This window comes from Dromiciops gliroides, chromosome 2, assembly GCF_019393635.1.
Source record: "Dromiciops gliroides isolate mDroGli1 chromosome 2, mDroGli1.pri, whole genome shotgun sequence".
Classification (NCBI taxonomy): Eukaryota; Metazoa; Chordata; class Mammalia; order Microbiotheria; family Microbiotheriidae; genus Dromiciops; species Dromiciops gliroides.
The window spans coordinates 657,152,000-657,168,127 of record NC_057862.1 but is presented as its reverse complement, the minus strand read 5'-3'; the positions used below and the strand labels follow the sequence as shown (position 1 = coordinate 657,168,127).

The following is a 16,128-nucleotide window of genomic DNA, read 5'->3' as shown; positions in this document are numbered from 1 at the left end:
TTCTCCATATTGGAATGGCTAGAAGGAAGAGGCAGAGATGCACAGCTCAGGGTGATGAGTACAAGTAGATGGAATGAAAACCAGAAATCACAGTCTGTCACCCCAGTCAAGTCAGGACCCTTGGTGCCTGGGAGGTTGGCCCCACAGACTCACCATATACCGGAGCCGATTCTTGTACTGAAGCTTTTCTCGGAGGCTCCCTGTAATGGCACACTCTTCGGTCTGGGGCTCCAGGCCCTCACTCCATAGGATAGGGGCAAGGAAAATAGAGAAATCTGCAAATCACAAACACAAGGGCACTCAGAGGAAGGTTAGTCCCCTCAAACGTCTGCTCTGCCTCCAGACACTTCTGGGAGTGAAGAAAATCTTGTAGGGGAGGCATCTCTGGAATCTAGTGTCAACCAGAATACCAGAGAGTTTAATAATAACAATAATGATGGTGATAATAATTTACATTTAGCCACTCTACCTACATTGGAGACAGCTGGGTAACACAGTGGATAGAGCACTGGACCTGGAATCAGAAAGACTCCAGTTCAAATCGGCCTCAGATATTTCCTATCTGTGTGATCCTGGGTAAGTCACTGAACCTCTGTTTGCCTTAAACAACAGCACCTTTCTCACAGTTGTGAGAATCAAATGAGAGAATATTTGTAGAGGACTTTGCAGAGCCCAGCATATAGTAGGTGCTTTATAAATGCATCTTCCCTTCTTCCCCATTGTCTTATTTGAGCTTCCACTAATCCTATGAGGTAGATAAATACTATTATTTAGACAAATACTATCATTTTTCTTTAAAGGGAAAGAAACTGAGACCCAGGAGAGTAAAAAGACTTGGTTTGTTATCATCCATCTAGCAAGCATCAGGAGTGGGATCTGAACCCAGGTCTGAATATGCCACTATGGCTGAAGTGTTGGGGACACAGACATTCATCAAGGTGGCCGTCAGCTGTTTCTGGACCACAGCTCTGGGTCTGTTTCTCTAAAATGGCTTTGCCTTGTTCCTGGCCACCAAAGCAAATCACACGAGGCACAACTGTGTAGACATCCTACAGTCTACACCGCCTTCCTTCCCCATCCACTCTTAACTTATAGGGTTGTAGGGTACAAACTCTTTAAAGACAATCTCTATTGTTCTCATTAGCACAGGGGCACCTCTACTTTACCCCAGCACAGGAGCCAGGACAGACCTCTTCCTAGGACCAGACTCTGAATAACGTTGCCTCCAGGCTGGACTGTGTGATCACTTTCCAAGGCTGGGCAAGGTGGGAGCTGGCAGAAGGCAGGTCTAGCTCTAGTCTTCCCAATGACCTCATTACCCATGGCTTACCCATGGTGAATTCTTTCTGTGTTCTGTGGCTCATTTTCCATCTAAAAAAACCTGTGAGAAGAATCTCTGAGGCCTAAGTTTTCCCAAAGCTGGAGCTCAGATACTCTAAGGGACCTCTTAGCAGGCCTGGTCCTCAGCAAAATGGGGGAAAGTCTGTCTATGGCTACAGGAATCCTGTTTATATCCATTCCTGTTATTCCCTGTCCCCAGTGGCCTAATGTATAAATCTCCCACTAAGATGTCAGCAAATAATGGCTTCTTACCAATAAATGTATTTTAATGGGGGGGGGGGCTGGTTAGAAAGCTCAAAGGAATGAATCTAATGGTAGAATTTTCAGCACCAGAACAGGTCAGTGTGGGATGAGGGAAGGGGTCATATCCAGTGCTTTTCATATCATCACTCAAGTAATCCATCTCACCTAGGGCAGCTAGGTAGCACAGTGGATAGAGCAGGGCTTCTTAAACTTTTTCCACTCATGACCCCTTTTCGCCCAAGAAACTTTTATGCAACCCTAGGTATACAGGTGTATAAAATATATCTACATACTGCTGCCAAATTTTTCATGACTTCTCCCTTCAGTTAGGTGACCCCATATGGGGTTGAGACCCACAGATTAAGAAACTTTGGGACAGAGCACTCTACCTACATTGGGGGTATCTGGGTAGTGCAGTGGATAGAGCACTGGGCCTGGAGTCAGGAAGACCTGAGTTCAAATTGGCCTCAGATACTTCCTAGCTATGTGATCCTGGGTAAGTCACTGAACTTCTGTTTGCCTTAGTTTCCTCAACTCTAAAATAGAGAGAATAATAGCACCCTTTCTCAAAGAGTTGTTGTGAGAATCAAATGAGATAATATTTGTAGAGATTCATCTTCCCGAGTTCAAATCTGGCCTCAGACACTTAGTGGCTGTGTGACCCTGGATGAGTCACTTAACCTTATTTAACTTAGTTCCTCATCTGTTAAATGAGCTGGAGGATATGGCAAACCACTCCAGTATCTTTGCCAAGAAAACACCAAGGAGGGTCATGAAGAGTTGAACACAACTACAACCACCAAACCCAAACACCTATGTGTAGGTCAATCCCTACCTTTCATCTTGTGTCATTTCTAGGACCTTATTTCTATTTCTATACCCAGATTTCCACCCCAGCTTCACCCCCCAAGTTCGCCAGTATTTATCAGTATCTTCCTTCTAGGAGACTTTTCTCCCTTTATCTGCCACCAGAGCTTACTCTTTGCCACCTCTGCCCCATTGAGTTCCGAATCCCTTCCAGTTGATAGCAACCACCCTCCCTAGATATAGGGTTTGGAGGCCCCTTCTCCTCACCTCTGAGTCATCCATAGTGAGCCCTGTGCCACTAGCCCTCACTATCCATCCCTGCAAACTCTCTGCAATTACTCTGGATTGATTTGACAGATATTTTGAATTTATTTATCTGTGTACATATTGTTTTCCTCCAACAGAGTATAAGTTCTCTGAGGGCAGGACCTGTTTCATTTTTGTCTTTGTATTCCCATCACCTAACACAATACCTGGCATATAGGGAGTGCAGAATCAATGCTTGTTGAATGAATTATGAAAATTAATACCTTGGAGGACACTTAGAATGAAAAATCCTATGAGATATCAGAACTGGCCCTTTGGCGTATTGGATAGAGCACTGGCCATGAAGTCCGTAGGACCCAAGTTTAAATTGGGCCTGAGACATTTGACAATTACTAGCTGTGTGACCCTGGGCAAGTCACTTAACCCCAATTGCCTTGCAAAAACAAAACAAAAAAAGAACTGGCCCTTTTAAAATTCCACGCCAATGAGACTCATTACTATAAGGACAGTGACTTGTCACCCCCTTCTTCTCCAATCTCCTAATTAAAAACAACAGCTAGCATTTATATAGCATTTTAAGGTTCACAAAGTGCTTTACATCTATCATGTCATTTGACCTTTGCAATCCCATGAAAAACAGTACTATTATCCCCATTTTAGAGATGAGGAAGGTGAGGCTGACAACTGTTAAATCATAACTTGCCCAGAGTCATGTAGCTGGTTAATGTTTAAAGGAGGATTTGAACTCAGCTCTTCCTGACTTCAAGTCCAACACTTTACTCTATCACACTGCAAATGGTTTTGGTTGGGGTTTGGGTTTTGTTTTTCCTCTCCAAAGTGTAGTCTGCCCAACCCTGAGAACTTCTCAAGTTTTACCACTGGGGGTCATTATGAGTCCAAGAAAGGCTTCCAGCATTAAGTGGGAGGTCTGTGGACTTACCAAGCTTTTCTGAAGCCCTTCTGAAAGATCCTTTCCAAACTGAACGGAAACAGCTGGCTGGCTCCCTCAGCCCAACCCTCACTGCCAAGAGAGGGATATGAATCTGCTTTTTCCCATACACTTTCCCAGACAGTCAGTCGACAAGCATTTAGTGAGCACCTACTATGTGCCAGGCTCTGTGCTGAGCACTGGGGAGTCAAAGAAAGGAAAAAAAAAAAATTCCCACCCTCGAGGAGCTCACAGTCTAAGGGGGAGACAATGGGCAAACAAGCTACACAGAAGGAGAAGCAGGGAAAGGCTTCTTGTAGAAGGTGGGATTTTAGGTGGGACTGGAGGAAAACCAGGGAGGCTGAGAGATGGCGATGAGGAGGGAGAGAGATCAAGGCAGAGGAGGGGACAGCCAATGTCGGGAGATGGAGGGTTGGGTTCGAGGAAGAGCAAAGAAGCCGGTGTCTCTGGATTGCAGATGAGTGAAAGGAAGTAAAGCAGAAGAAGACTGGAATGGTTGGAAAGGGCCAGAATACAAAGGGATATGTCCTAGACTTATCAGAGGAGGCTTCTGGGAGAAGCCTCTACTTGAGAGGGACCTTGGAGAATGGGTACAATTTGACTAGGCAACCAAGAGTCAGAGCTTTGGATCTGGAGTCAGGAGACCCAAGGGTCCAGTCCCATCTCTGCCACTAGCTCATTAGCAAGTTACTTCACCTCTCTGGGCCTCAGTTTCCTCCTACGTAACAATACTGGCTGACATCTTTTCACAATAACCCTGTAGACTGAGTATTACCGTGATCTCCATTTTGCAGTTGAGGAAACAGGGTCGGAGAAGCTAAATGACATGCTCACATCACAGAGCTAGTAAGTGTCAGACAAGATGCAAACCCACAACTCGGAGCCTCCAAGACCAGAGCACTCTCCACTGGGCAGTGCTCCCTAATCTAACTAAAGGCCCAAAGAGAGGATCGCTACAGTCTCTCCTACTTCTTCTAATGATCTTGTGACTCTCCTCAAGCCCACGCGGATCTGTCCCTTCTCTGAACTCCTATATCTATGTCATGGGACCTCCCCACCTGACTTGCAGCTGAAACTTTCTTCATGTGTTGTCTTCCCCCATAAGAATGCTAGTTCCTTGTGAGTAGGGACTGCCTGTCTTGCTTTTCTATCGGCATCTTCAGTGCCTGAAAAAGTATTTAATGAATGCTTTACTCATTCATATCACAGAGTCCAGAACTTAGACTATGGGGCCCAATTGATTATTCACTGATAAAAATTTTATACTGGACTCATTTCTCCATATCTCGAGTCATGGTCAGACAGGTCTCCCAATCCTTCCTGCCTTTCCCTTGATCCATAGTCTCCCTATGCCCTGAGGCACAGAATCATTTACTGCTCTTAATTTTATTTTGTTTTTTGTTTGTTTTGTGGGTTTATTTTTTCTTTTTTTGCAGGTGAATGAGGGTTAAGTGACTTGCCCAGAGTCACACGAGTAAGTGTCAAGTGTCTGAGGCCGGATTTGAACTCAGGTTCTCCTGAATCCGGGGCCGGTGCTTTATCCACTGCGCCCCCTAGCTGCCCCAATGCTCTTAATTTTAGATGTCAATTTTTCAATCTCTCTTATTTTCCTTATCCACCATTTTGCTCTTGAATATATTGGCTTATTATCCAGAAAAGTCTAATTTTAATGTAATCAAGGACAGAAAAATATCAACTCCCCTTAAAACTGGGATAAATAAATTCATTCTATTTTTTCCAAAGCTTTTTTTTTTTAAAATGTTTAAGTCCTTCATTCAGCGGGAATTCAGTGGGATATATGGTATGGATCCAAATCCTTTTCCTACCATTCTCTCAATTTTCTCAAGTTTATTTGTTAAATAATTATTTCCCCAATTTTTTATTTTCTAAAAGTCTGTCAAACACTGATCTGTTGACTTCACCATCCTACCTTTTAAAGTTATTTTGAGAACTTTGGGGGGAAGGTATATCCATTGGCCTGAAATATTTCAGCAAATGACCCCCTTTTCCTCAACATATGAGGACAAAGAGTAGCAGCCTTGCTTGTGACTGTCTCCACCCCATCTCCTCCCCCCGCCCAGTACCCTGCAGAGTTCCAGTCACTAGTGGGCACCAGGCTTGATTGATCCATGACCTACATGTGAACATTTCCCAGAAACTAGGGCAGATATCCCATCACTCTCAGGCCTTTGGACACATAATGCTGCCTCGAGGCTACTGAAATGTCAGTGGATCTACTGGGTAGGTACCGAAAACATGATTGTTAATTATGGGTCTGTCCCAATATGGTCATGGCCCTAAAGAGATAAAGAGGGAAATGATGAGTCATGGGTCAGATGGCCACTGCCCTAGACCCTGGCCTCATTATCTGGCTAGCCCCAACCCTCCAGAAGCTGATGTTGAAGGTGCTGGACCCCACCACTAGTCATGTCCAATAAACCACATCTTCTGCGAGACAGCTCTCTACAATCCTGACCTCTCAGCATCCCTGCCCTGGGGGGCCCTTCTGCTCCATATGCAACCCCCAAATGAAGTAAAGTCAAACTGCAGGCACCAACCCCTTTGCCCAGGCCAAAGGCATCCAGATTTACAAAATGGAAAGGGAGCTGAATTCAGTATTGCTATTCTAGGTAGGAGGCAAAAGATTTTTTTGGAGGGGGAAGGGTTCTAGACCTACAATCTCATCAATGAGGAGAAATCCTGTTGTAAAAAGACCCTCCCCTTAGGTTGAGTGGTAATTGATTTGTAACCTATAGTTCAAGAAATTTTCTTTTTTTGGGGTGGGGAGCACCCCTGAGAGGTTAAGTGCCCTCCTAATCCATATATACCACAGGCTGCACTAGAATCCAGTGCTCCTGACTCCAAGCTATATCCACCACCCCACATTGGCACTCAGGAAAGAGATTCTCACTAAAATGGGATGCCAAATCTCTTTGCACCCGACGTGTTGCTGCCCAGGTATTGAGAGACTCTGCAGATGTTTAAAAGCTATATGAACGTTAGCAGTCACGACCATTATCACTGGTATTGCTTCTCCTCATCTCGCTCTGTGGAGTTCTACTAGATACAGTCCTGGGACAAATGGGATACCCTGTTGTTAATCTTCTTGATTATTCCTATCATTATTGTGATTCTACTTATTATCTATCACCTAAGCTAAAAATGGCTTTCACTCCTAACAATATATACAGGCGTGGTTGCTACATCCTATTTGTGTCCTCCCCTTCATAGAGGAAAAGGAAGAATGTGCTATGTCCTAAATATGTCAGAATATCTATCTTCACAACACCCTGCGCCTTCCCCCAAAGGTTTTGTGAAACAATGGGAAGAAGAAGAAAGAGGAGGAGGAGGAAGAGAAGAGGAAGAAGAAGAGGAAGAAGAAGGAGGAGAAGGAGGAGAGGAGGAGGAGCATTTGAGAAAGGTAAGGGGTAGGGCAATGCTAGATCATTTTCTTCTTTTTTTTTTTTTTTTTTTTTTTTTTGGTGAGGCAATTGGGATTAAATGACTTGCCCGGGGTCACACAGCTAGTAAGTGTCAAGGGTCTGAGGTCACATTTGAACTCAGGTCCTCCTGACTCCAGGGCCGGTGCTCTATCCACTGCGCCACCTAGCTGCCCTAGATAATCATTTTCAAAAGAGATACCCTCAACCAGTAACCCTCAGGGAGACTAGAAATACCTTCCCTGCCTACCTCGTTCCCTTATTTTTCTCTCCACTGCTACAAATAGAAGGCAGATGCTGCTTCCTGATCTCACTGAATCCTTTCCAGCCAACCCCAAGCATCATCCCAGGAACTGCCCCACCCCCAGACCTTGGGCCCTCTGTGCTACCCTTTCTCCACCCCCCACCAACAAACATGAGGCTCCTGCCAAGGACTGTTCTCCCGCAGAGAGCACACAGGCTGTGCAGGGCAGAGCCAAGGGTTAAGTGTCTCAACTCCACATATGTTTAAAAAAAAAACCAGAGTGCCATGGTTACCCCTGGCCCCTGGCTTAACCAGAATTTTGACTGGCTCCAGGCCCAGGCCATCCTACTCACAAAGACTTAGGTATCCACCACGGGGCATGTTGGTCAGCTGGGTCCAGGCGGTGAGCGAAGGCAGCCTCTCCCCCCAGTGGCCAGAATGCCAAAGAAGAAAAGCACTTAGCTTACATGGCTACAGTCTCCTTATGGGCAGGCACCAAGCTCCCACAGTGGCAAGGAGAGAACCCCCTGCTGACCACCAAGAGAGGGGCACAAGCCAGATAACGGCCCCCACCAAGGTCAGGAGGGCAGAGGCAAGGGGGGAAGGGGAGCGTCGTAGGCCTGCTGTGAACTTCTTCTACCCTGATCTCCTCATCTGTGTGGGCTGCCCTTGGCCTCAGCTGCACATCCTATCGCTTCAGGAGAACTGGTGTTCTGGTCCAGGAGAGAAGACGGGATCCCTCCAGCCTCCCAGAGTCCAATCAAAACCTAGTGGTGGTTTTAGGTTTCTCCTTTTACAGCCCGTTCAACGTTAAGTCTGTTCTGGGGAAGAGAAAAGAAGAAAGAAACATATTACATAAGAACAGCCAGCCTGTCAGGCAACAATATTCACTAAATACCGGATGTTTACAGGGCACACAGCTAAGTGCTCTGGGAAGGTAACAAGATGGGGAAGGGGCCTTATGTGCCAAGCGCTGTGCTAAATGCTCTAAAAATCTCTCATTTGATCCTTACGACAACCTTGCAAGGGGAGATGCTGTTATTATCCCCATTTAACAATTCAGGGAACTGAGGAAAACAGAGTTAAATGACTTGACCAGGGTGACAGAGCTAATAAGGATCTGAGACTAAATTGGAACACATGGATCCTCCTGACTCCGGGCCAAGCAGCCTAAGCATTGTCATGCCAGCTACCTCTTGGGGGAGAGGTAAAGAAAGAAGAAACCAAGGAGATAGCCCAGGCTGCCCCCCTGCCCCCACATCGGAGGTCTTTGCTGAGGGGGCTGCACCCTCCAGGTTTGGAGGACAAGGTTAGAAAGTGTCACTTTCTGAAATTGGAGTCAGTAAGAACATCAAATAAAGAGCATTAGCCAGAGGGAGCTCGTCTTAAGAATATGGGGTAGGGTTTTGAGACTAGCAGTCTTCCAACTTTTTGGTCTTAGAATTCCTTTATACCCTTAAAAATGATTATGAGTTCCCGAAGAACTTTGGTAACATAAGTTATAATGATCGATGTTTACCATATTGGAAATTAAATTAGAAATTAGTGTTATTATGAAAACCATTCTGACTTCACAGAGCCCCTGAAACAGCATCAAGTTGCCCTGGACCACACTTTGAGAACCACTGTTCTGGACGATAGCATAGAATATAGGAATGAATGATGGCTAGGTGGACCCATGGAAAAAGTGCTGGGCTTGGAGGCAGAAAGACCTTAGACCCTCAGACACTTGTTAGGTGTGTGACCCTCGGCAAGTGATTTGATTTCTCTCAGTCTCAGTTTCCTTATCTATAAAAAAATAATAATAATAATGATACCGAGCACTGATTAGCACTTTGTATGTAAATTATTTTAACCTAATCTCATTTGATCTTCCCAACAATCCTGTGAGGTTATCATCCCCAATGTTACAGATGAGGAAACTGAGAGTAAGAAATTAAAGTGATTTATCTAGGATCCCACAGGTAGTTAGTGTATGAGGGAAGATTTGAACTCTGGTCTTCCTGATTCTAACTCTAGCACTACATCTACTATTTCACTTAGCTTCCTTAAAATGAGGGGGTTCACAGGAGAACATTGCATACAGTAACAGCAACAGCAACATTGTGTGATGAACAATGGTGATAGACTGGGCTCTTCTCAGCAGTGCAACGATACAAAACAGTTTCAAAGAACTCATGATAGAAAATGTTCTCGGGGCAGCTAGGTGGCACAGTGTATAGAGCACCAGCCCTGGAGTCAGGAGGACCTGAGTTCAAATAGGCCTCAGACACTTTATACTTACTAGCTGTGTGACCTTGGGCAAGTCACTTAACCTTCACTGCCCTGCAAAACAAAACAAAACAAAACAAAACAAAAAAAAAGAAAAAAAAGAAAATGTTCTCAACATCCAGAAAAAAGAACTGTGGATATGAATGCAGATTGAACAATACTGTTTCTACTTTTGGACTGGGTTTTTTTTTCCTTCTTTTTTGAGGTTTTTCCCTAGTGCTCTGATTCTTCTTTCACAAAATGACTAATGTAGAAATATGTTTAATGTGATTGTATGCATATAACATTTTTTGTTTGTTTGTTTGTGGTGAGGCAATTGGGGTTAAGTGACTTGCCCAGGGTCACACAGCTAGTAAGTGTTAAGTGTCTGAAGCTAGATTTGAACTCAGGTCCTCCTGACTCCAGGGCTGGTGCTCTATCCACTGTGCCACCTAGCTGACCCATGTATATAACCTTTATCAGACTGCTTTCTGTCTTGGGAAGGAGGGAGGAAAGGGAGAGTGGGAGAAAATTTTGGAACAAAAATCCTATTAAAACAAATGTTGAAAACTATCCTTATATGTAACTGAAAAATAATAAAATAAAAAATAAAGAAAAATAATAAAATACTTTTAAAAAATGAGAGGGTTCAATTCAATGACCTCTAAGGTCCTAAGTCAGAGATATTAAGTCATTTTTCAGTCATGTCATGACCCCATTTGGGGTTTTCTTGGTAAAGATATTGGAGCGATTTTCCATTTCCTTTTCCAGCTCAATTATAGATAAGGAAACTGAGGCAAACAGGGAGAAGTGATTTGCCCAGGGTCACACAGCTAGTAAGGGTTTGAGGCCAGATTTGAACCAAGGAAGAGGAGTTCAGGTCTATCCATTCTATCTACTTCGCCACCCAAGTAAGATACAGAGTGAACCTAATGAGGGCTAATAAGAAGATATTTGCCCAAAATTAGATTTGGACCAACACCTTATATCATATATTGCAAAAAGCTTAAATTAGACACATGACCTTAACATTAGAGGTCATTCCATGAAACAAATAAGAAAAGAACCCACTGAGGTACCTTTGACAGCTGTGACTAGAAAGCTAACAATGGACAGAGACAATCACAAAATATAATAAAACAAGTAACTTCAATTATATGGAATGGAAAAGCTTTTGCAAAGATGACAGATTAGAGGCAACCCAGCTGAACTCTCCCAACATTCCTCTCCAAACAACTTTAAAATAATATCTCAAATAGAATTTTGGAGCAGCAGAGCCAACAAAAGGTCATGGTAAGACATTTTTCCAGCCTAAGAAAACTTAGGAGGTTGGCAGGAGAAGTTTATGACATTTACCTGGAGCTCACACACCATGGCAGTAGGCACAGAAGGAGCAGCAGCAGCTTTCAAGCCCAGACACAATAAGGGGATTGGACAGCTGGTCATAAAAAGGTTACAGGGAACCCTTTGCTGTCGCTGCGTTCAATTGGCACTGATTGGCAACTCTATTGCCCATACACAGTTCTGAGTCACAGTTCCAGGGCAGAAAGGAGCACTCGGGGTCAGTCACAAGGGAGCAGGGTCCCTGGTCACAGTTCCAAGGCAAAGGGAATGCCAGAGCTTGTGGCTGCAGGGGACCAGGGGCCATTCTAGAGTAAAGACCAGAATGCATACCAGGAAAGCAGTTACTATACCTCTCCCAAAATCACATCACCTTGGAAGCACCAAAAACTTGCAGACCCCCCAGGACTAGCTTTGAAAACAGCAGCACAAAAAAGCCTGAAGCTTCAGGCAATGCCTCCCTACCCCAAGATGTGCAGAGCCCAACTTTAACATAAAGTTCAAAGTCAAGAAATATTCTTTCTGGAAAAATGAGCAAACAACTAAAAAAATAATTTGACCATGAAAGTTACTACAGTGGCAGGGAAGACCAAGACTTAAACTCAGAAGATAATAAACTCAGAAGATAATAATGTGAAAACAGCTACAAACAAAACGTCAAAGAAAAATGTTCAATTAGACCCAAGTCCAACAAGAATTCCTTGAAGAGTTACAAAAAAAGATAAGAGTGGTAGAGGAAAAATTGGGAAAAGAAATAAGAGTGATGCAAGAAAACTGTGTAAAGAGAATTAACATCTTGGTAAAAAAAAAAAAAAAGGCATCAAAAATACTGAGGAAAATAACACTTTAAAAAACAGAATTGGCCTAATGGTAAAAGAGGCACAAAAATTCACTGAAGAAAAAAACTCCTTAAAAAGCAAAAATTTTCCAAATAGAAAAAGAGGCACAAAATCCCACTAAAACAATTTCCTTAAAAATTAGAATTGACAACTAGAAGCCCATGACTCCAAGAGACATCAAGAAACAATAAAGCAAAGTCAAAAGAATGAAAAACTAGAAGTATGAGATATCTTATTGAAAAACAACTTATCTGGAAAATGGATCACGAAGTGATAATTTAAGAATTACTGAACTACTTGAAAAAGCCATGATCAAAGAAAGAGCCTAAACATCACATTTCAAGAAATTATCAAGGAAAACAGCCCTATCCAGAGAATAAAACAAGAATCGAAAGAATCTACCAATTACCTCCTAAAAAAGACTCCAAAATGAAAACTCCCAACAATATAATAGCCAAATTCCTGAGCTCCCAGAACAAAGAGAAAATAATAGTTTAAGCAGCCAGAAAGAAACAATTCAAATATCATGGAGTCCCACCAGGATCACACAAGATTTAGCAGCTTCTACATTAAAGGAGCAGAAGGCTTAGAATATGATATTCGGGAAGGCAAAGGATTAAGGATTACAACCAAGAATCAGCTACCAAACAAAACTGAGTATAATCCCTCAGGGGAAACTGGATATTTCATAAAATAGAGAATTTTCAAGCATTCCTGATGAAAAGACCAGAGAGATCTGAATAGAAAATTTAACATCCAAATATGAGACTCAAGAAAAGCCCAGAAAGGTAAACATGAAAGAATAAACATAAGGGTTTCAATAAAGTTAAACTGTTTACATTGCTATATGGGAAGATGATACACATAACTCTTAAAAACTTTATCATTAGGGCAGTTAAAAGGAGCTTATATAGACAGAGGGCATAGATATGAGTCAATTATGAGGAAAAGGGGATAAGAGAAAGGAGAGTGAGAATGATAAATAGGAAGATAGATTTAGGGAGACAATAGTTAAAAACAAAATCCTTTTGAGGAGGGATAGAATAAAAATAGAAATTGGAAAAAAGAAGAAACAGAAAAAGATGTTATGGAGGAAAATACAGAGTTAGTGATCATAACTGTGAATGTGAATGGGATAAGCTCACCCATAAAACAGAAGCAGATAGCAAAATGGATTAGAAACCAGAATCCAACAATATGTTGTTTACAAGGGACACACTTGAAATAGAAAGACAAACAGAAAATTAAAATAAAGGGCTGGTGCTGAATGTTTCAGCTGAACTAAAAAAAAAAAAGGCACGTGTAGCAATCATGATCTCAGACAAAGCAAAAGCAGAAATAAATCTAATTAAAAGACATAATCAGGGAAACTACATTTTGCTAAAACGGTACTATAAATAATGAAGTACTTTTTAAAAATTTACAGCAACTTTTTCTGATAAAGGCTTCATTTCTCAAATATATACTGAATATAGAACTGAGTAAAATTTATAAAAATAAGTGCCATTTGCCAATTGATAAATAGTCAAAGAAGCAGTTTTCAGAAGAAGAAAACAATGTTATCTATGGTCATATGAAAAAATGTTCTAAATCACCATTGATTAGAGAAAGGTAAATTAAAACAACTCTGAAGTACTACCTCACACCTATCAGAAATGACAAATGCTGGAGGGTATGTGGGAAAATAGGTATGCTAATGAACTATTGGTAGAGTTGTGAACTAGTCCAATCATTCTGGAAAACAATTTGGAAGAACTAGGCCCAAAAGGCTATAAAACTGTGCATATCCTTTGGCCCAGCAATACCACTACTAGGTATATCTCCAAAGAGATAAAAGAAAAAAGACAAGGATCTATATGTACAAAAATATTTATAGCAGCTTGGTTTTTTTCAATATTAATAGTATTTTTTTCCAGTTATATGTAAAGATAGTTTTCAATATTCATTTTTATAAGATTTTGAGTTTCAAATTTTTCTCCTTCCCTCCTTTAACTCCCCTTTCCCCAAGATGACAAGAAATCTGATATAGGTGTAAAAAATTAATTATTAATAATCTGGTCTAATCTGAAAAATATACAACTGGATTTATGAAAATTTATAACTATATGAAAAATTATAAGTCTAGAAAAATTATAACTGGGCTGTAAGTCCTGCCGTGGTCGCCATTCAATATGTAGAAATATTTTGATGACTAGGGCTAATTTTGGGGTTAAGGCTGACTGGAGGACTAATCTTTCTGAGTGGAGGACTAATCTGGGGACTTTTGACTATTTATTTGGTTATCTGACTGCGTTTAATTTAATATGGGCTGTTTATAAAGTTCCACCACACTGCTCTACTCCCAAATTGATAAGCAAAATATTAAGAAGGTTCTTATCTAAATAATCAAAGTAGAGTTTATTTATGAGATACTATTTAAAGTTAAGAATACAGGGAAATAAAATGTACAACCTGACTGCTTTCCTGCGGTCTCTTTCCACTGCATCTCTTTCCCACCTGCTGTGCTTCAAGCTTCTTTTTAATACAATAAGGGCCTTAGCCTTCTCTTTTTTTTTTTTTTTTTTTTTTTAGTGAGGCAACTGGGATTAAGTGACTTGCCCAGGGTCACACAGCTAGTAAGTGTTAAGTGTCTGAGGCTGGATTTGAACTCAGGTACTCCTGACTCCAGGGCCGGTGCTCTATCCACTGCGCCACCTAGCTGCCCCCTTAGCCTTCTCTTTCCTCAGGGCACTCACTTTCCCTGGTTTGTAATAAGACCTGTAACCTTTTTCAATACAAATAAGGGCCTTAGCCGTCTCGGGGCACTCAGGTCCTTTATTCTAACTCCGAGCCCCTTTCACTTTGTAAATCCCCCTGCTTCTAACTTTCCTCTCCTAACTGCCACCGCTGAACCCCTGTGTTTCTCTCTCACCGACCTTCTGTCTGTCTGCTCCGTCAGTCTGCCCTTCGGCCTCTCTTTTCTCTGCTCCTAGTCCTTCTCGTCTTCTCCTGCGTCCTTGTAGCCCTGTCTCTAGTCTGCCCCGCTCCAACCTTTCTAATCTTGTCAACTGCCTCCTGACCTCTTCTCTGCCTCTCTCATCTGCTCCCCATCCAACTGAAGCCCCTGCTGTCTCATTCCCAGGTCTATATATACCTTTTTTATTTCCACTCAAATCTCAGGGCTTTCTGTGCCCCCACAGACCAAGCTAATCTGCCAGTCAGGGCTGCAGCTGGGGCTGGGGGGATGCTCCAGCATCACGTGCCTCACCAGAGCCCAGCCTGGACAAGCCCAGTATCTCTCGGATCCCTCTGCTCAGGTCGGAGAGAGCTGGGGCTTTTTCCCCCCAAGATGTCTGACCTGGCATCTTATACAGCCCACCGGGCTTTTTGACTCAGCTGAAGCTGAGGAGGAAAGGAAGAGACCCTAAGGGCCTAAGGCTTTCTAATCTCAGCCTAAAGGTAGGGTCCCCAAATCAAAATAAATTTCCACATAGGTTATATATGTACAATCATGTTAAACATATTTCTAAATAAGTCATGTTGTGAAAGAAGAATCAGAACAAAATGAAAAAACCCCAAGAAAGAAAAATAAAAATAAAAACAAAGTGAAAATAGTATGGTTCAATCTAATGGCTTGTTTTCTGGTAATTGAGAACATTGAGGGAATGCTCATAAATTGGGCAGTGGCTGAACAAGTTGTGACATATGATTGTCACAGTACTATTGTGCTGTGGTAAATAGGTGAGGTGATTTCAGAAAAACATTGCAAGACCTATATGAACTAATGCAAAGTGAAGTGAGAAGTGCCAGGAGATCAATTTATACAATAAAATCAATGTTGTAATGATAACCAACTATAAAAAATTTGGCTACTCTGATCAATAAATGATCTATATCAGATTACTTGCTGTCTTGGGGAGGAGGGAAGGAGGGGCGGGAGGGAGAAAAATTTGAAACTAGAAATCTTATAAAAACAAATATTGAAAACTATCTCTACATGCAACTGGAAAATAATAAAATACTTTTATAATTTAAAAAAATTAGCCTCTTCAAGTTCCGGGCCCACGATTGGCAACATGGCTAAATGCACCAAGAAGGTCAGAATTGTTGGTAAATATGGAACATGTTATAGTGCATCCCTCAGAAAAATGGTGAAGAAAATTGAAATTAGCCAGCATGCCAAGTATACCTGCTCCTTCTGTGGCAAGACCAAAATGAAGAGACGGGCTGTGGGTATCTGGCATTGTGGATCCTGTATGAAAACAGTAGCTGGTGGTGCATGGACCTACAATACCACCTCTGCAGTTACAGTCAAATCTACCATCAGAAGACTGAAGGAATTGAAAGACCAGTAAAATCTCCCCATCAAATATCTGTAGCCCATAGTCCAACAATAAATGGGTTAATTTATGGAATTAAAAAAAATCA

General features: G+C 42.1%; 2 protein-coding genes across 8 annotated transcripts in view; one reads left to right on the top strand and one right to left on the bottom strand.

The window, feature by feature from the left end:
- Nucleotides 1-16,128, bottom strand: part of IL34 (interleukin 34) — a 64,250-nt gene that overhangs the window by 17,403 nt on the left and 30,719 nt on the right. For 5 of the 7 annotated variants that reach the window (XM_043985879.1, XM_043985881.1, XM_043985877.1 and 2 more), the window contains 2 exons: nucleotides 7,645-8,112; nucleotides 154-275 (listed from right to left, as the gene is read on the bottom strand). In XM_043985879.1, coding sequence (XP_043841814.1) covers nucleotides 154-275; nucleotides 7,645-7,672 — 150 coding nt within the window. In that variant the 5' untranslated portion in view covers nucleotides 7,673-8,112. The remainder of the gene's footprint in view (nucleotides 1-153; nucleotides 276-7,644; nucleotides 8,113-16,128) is intronic. The other 2 variants (XM_043985880.1, XM_043985883.1) reach the window with 1 other exon arrangement.
- On the top strand, nucleotides 15,777-16,115 carry LOC122741958 (60S ribosomal protein L37a-like). The gene has a single exon (XM_043985885.1). The coding sequence runs from the start codon at nucleotides 15,777-15,779 to the stop codon at nucleotides 16,053-16,055; it is 279 nt and encodes a 92-aa protein (XP_043841820.1). The 3' UTR covers nucleotides 16,056-16,115.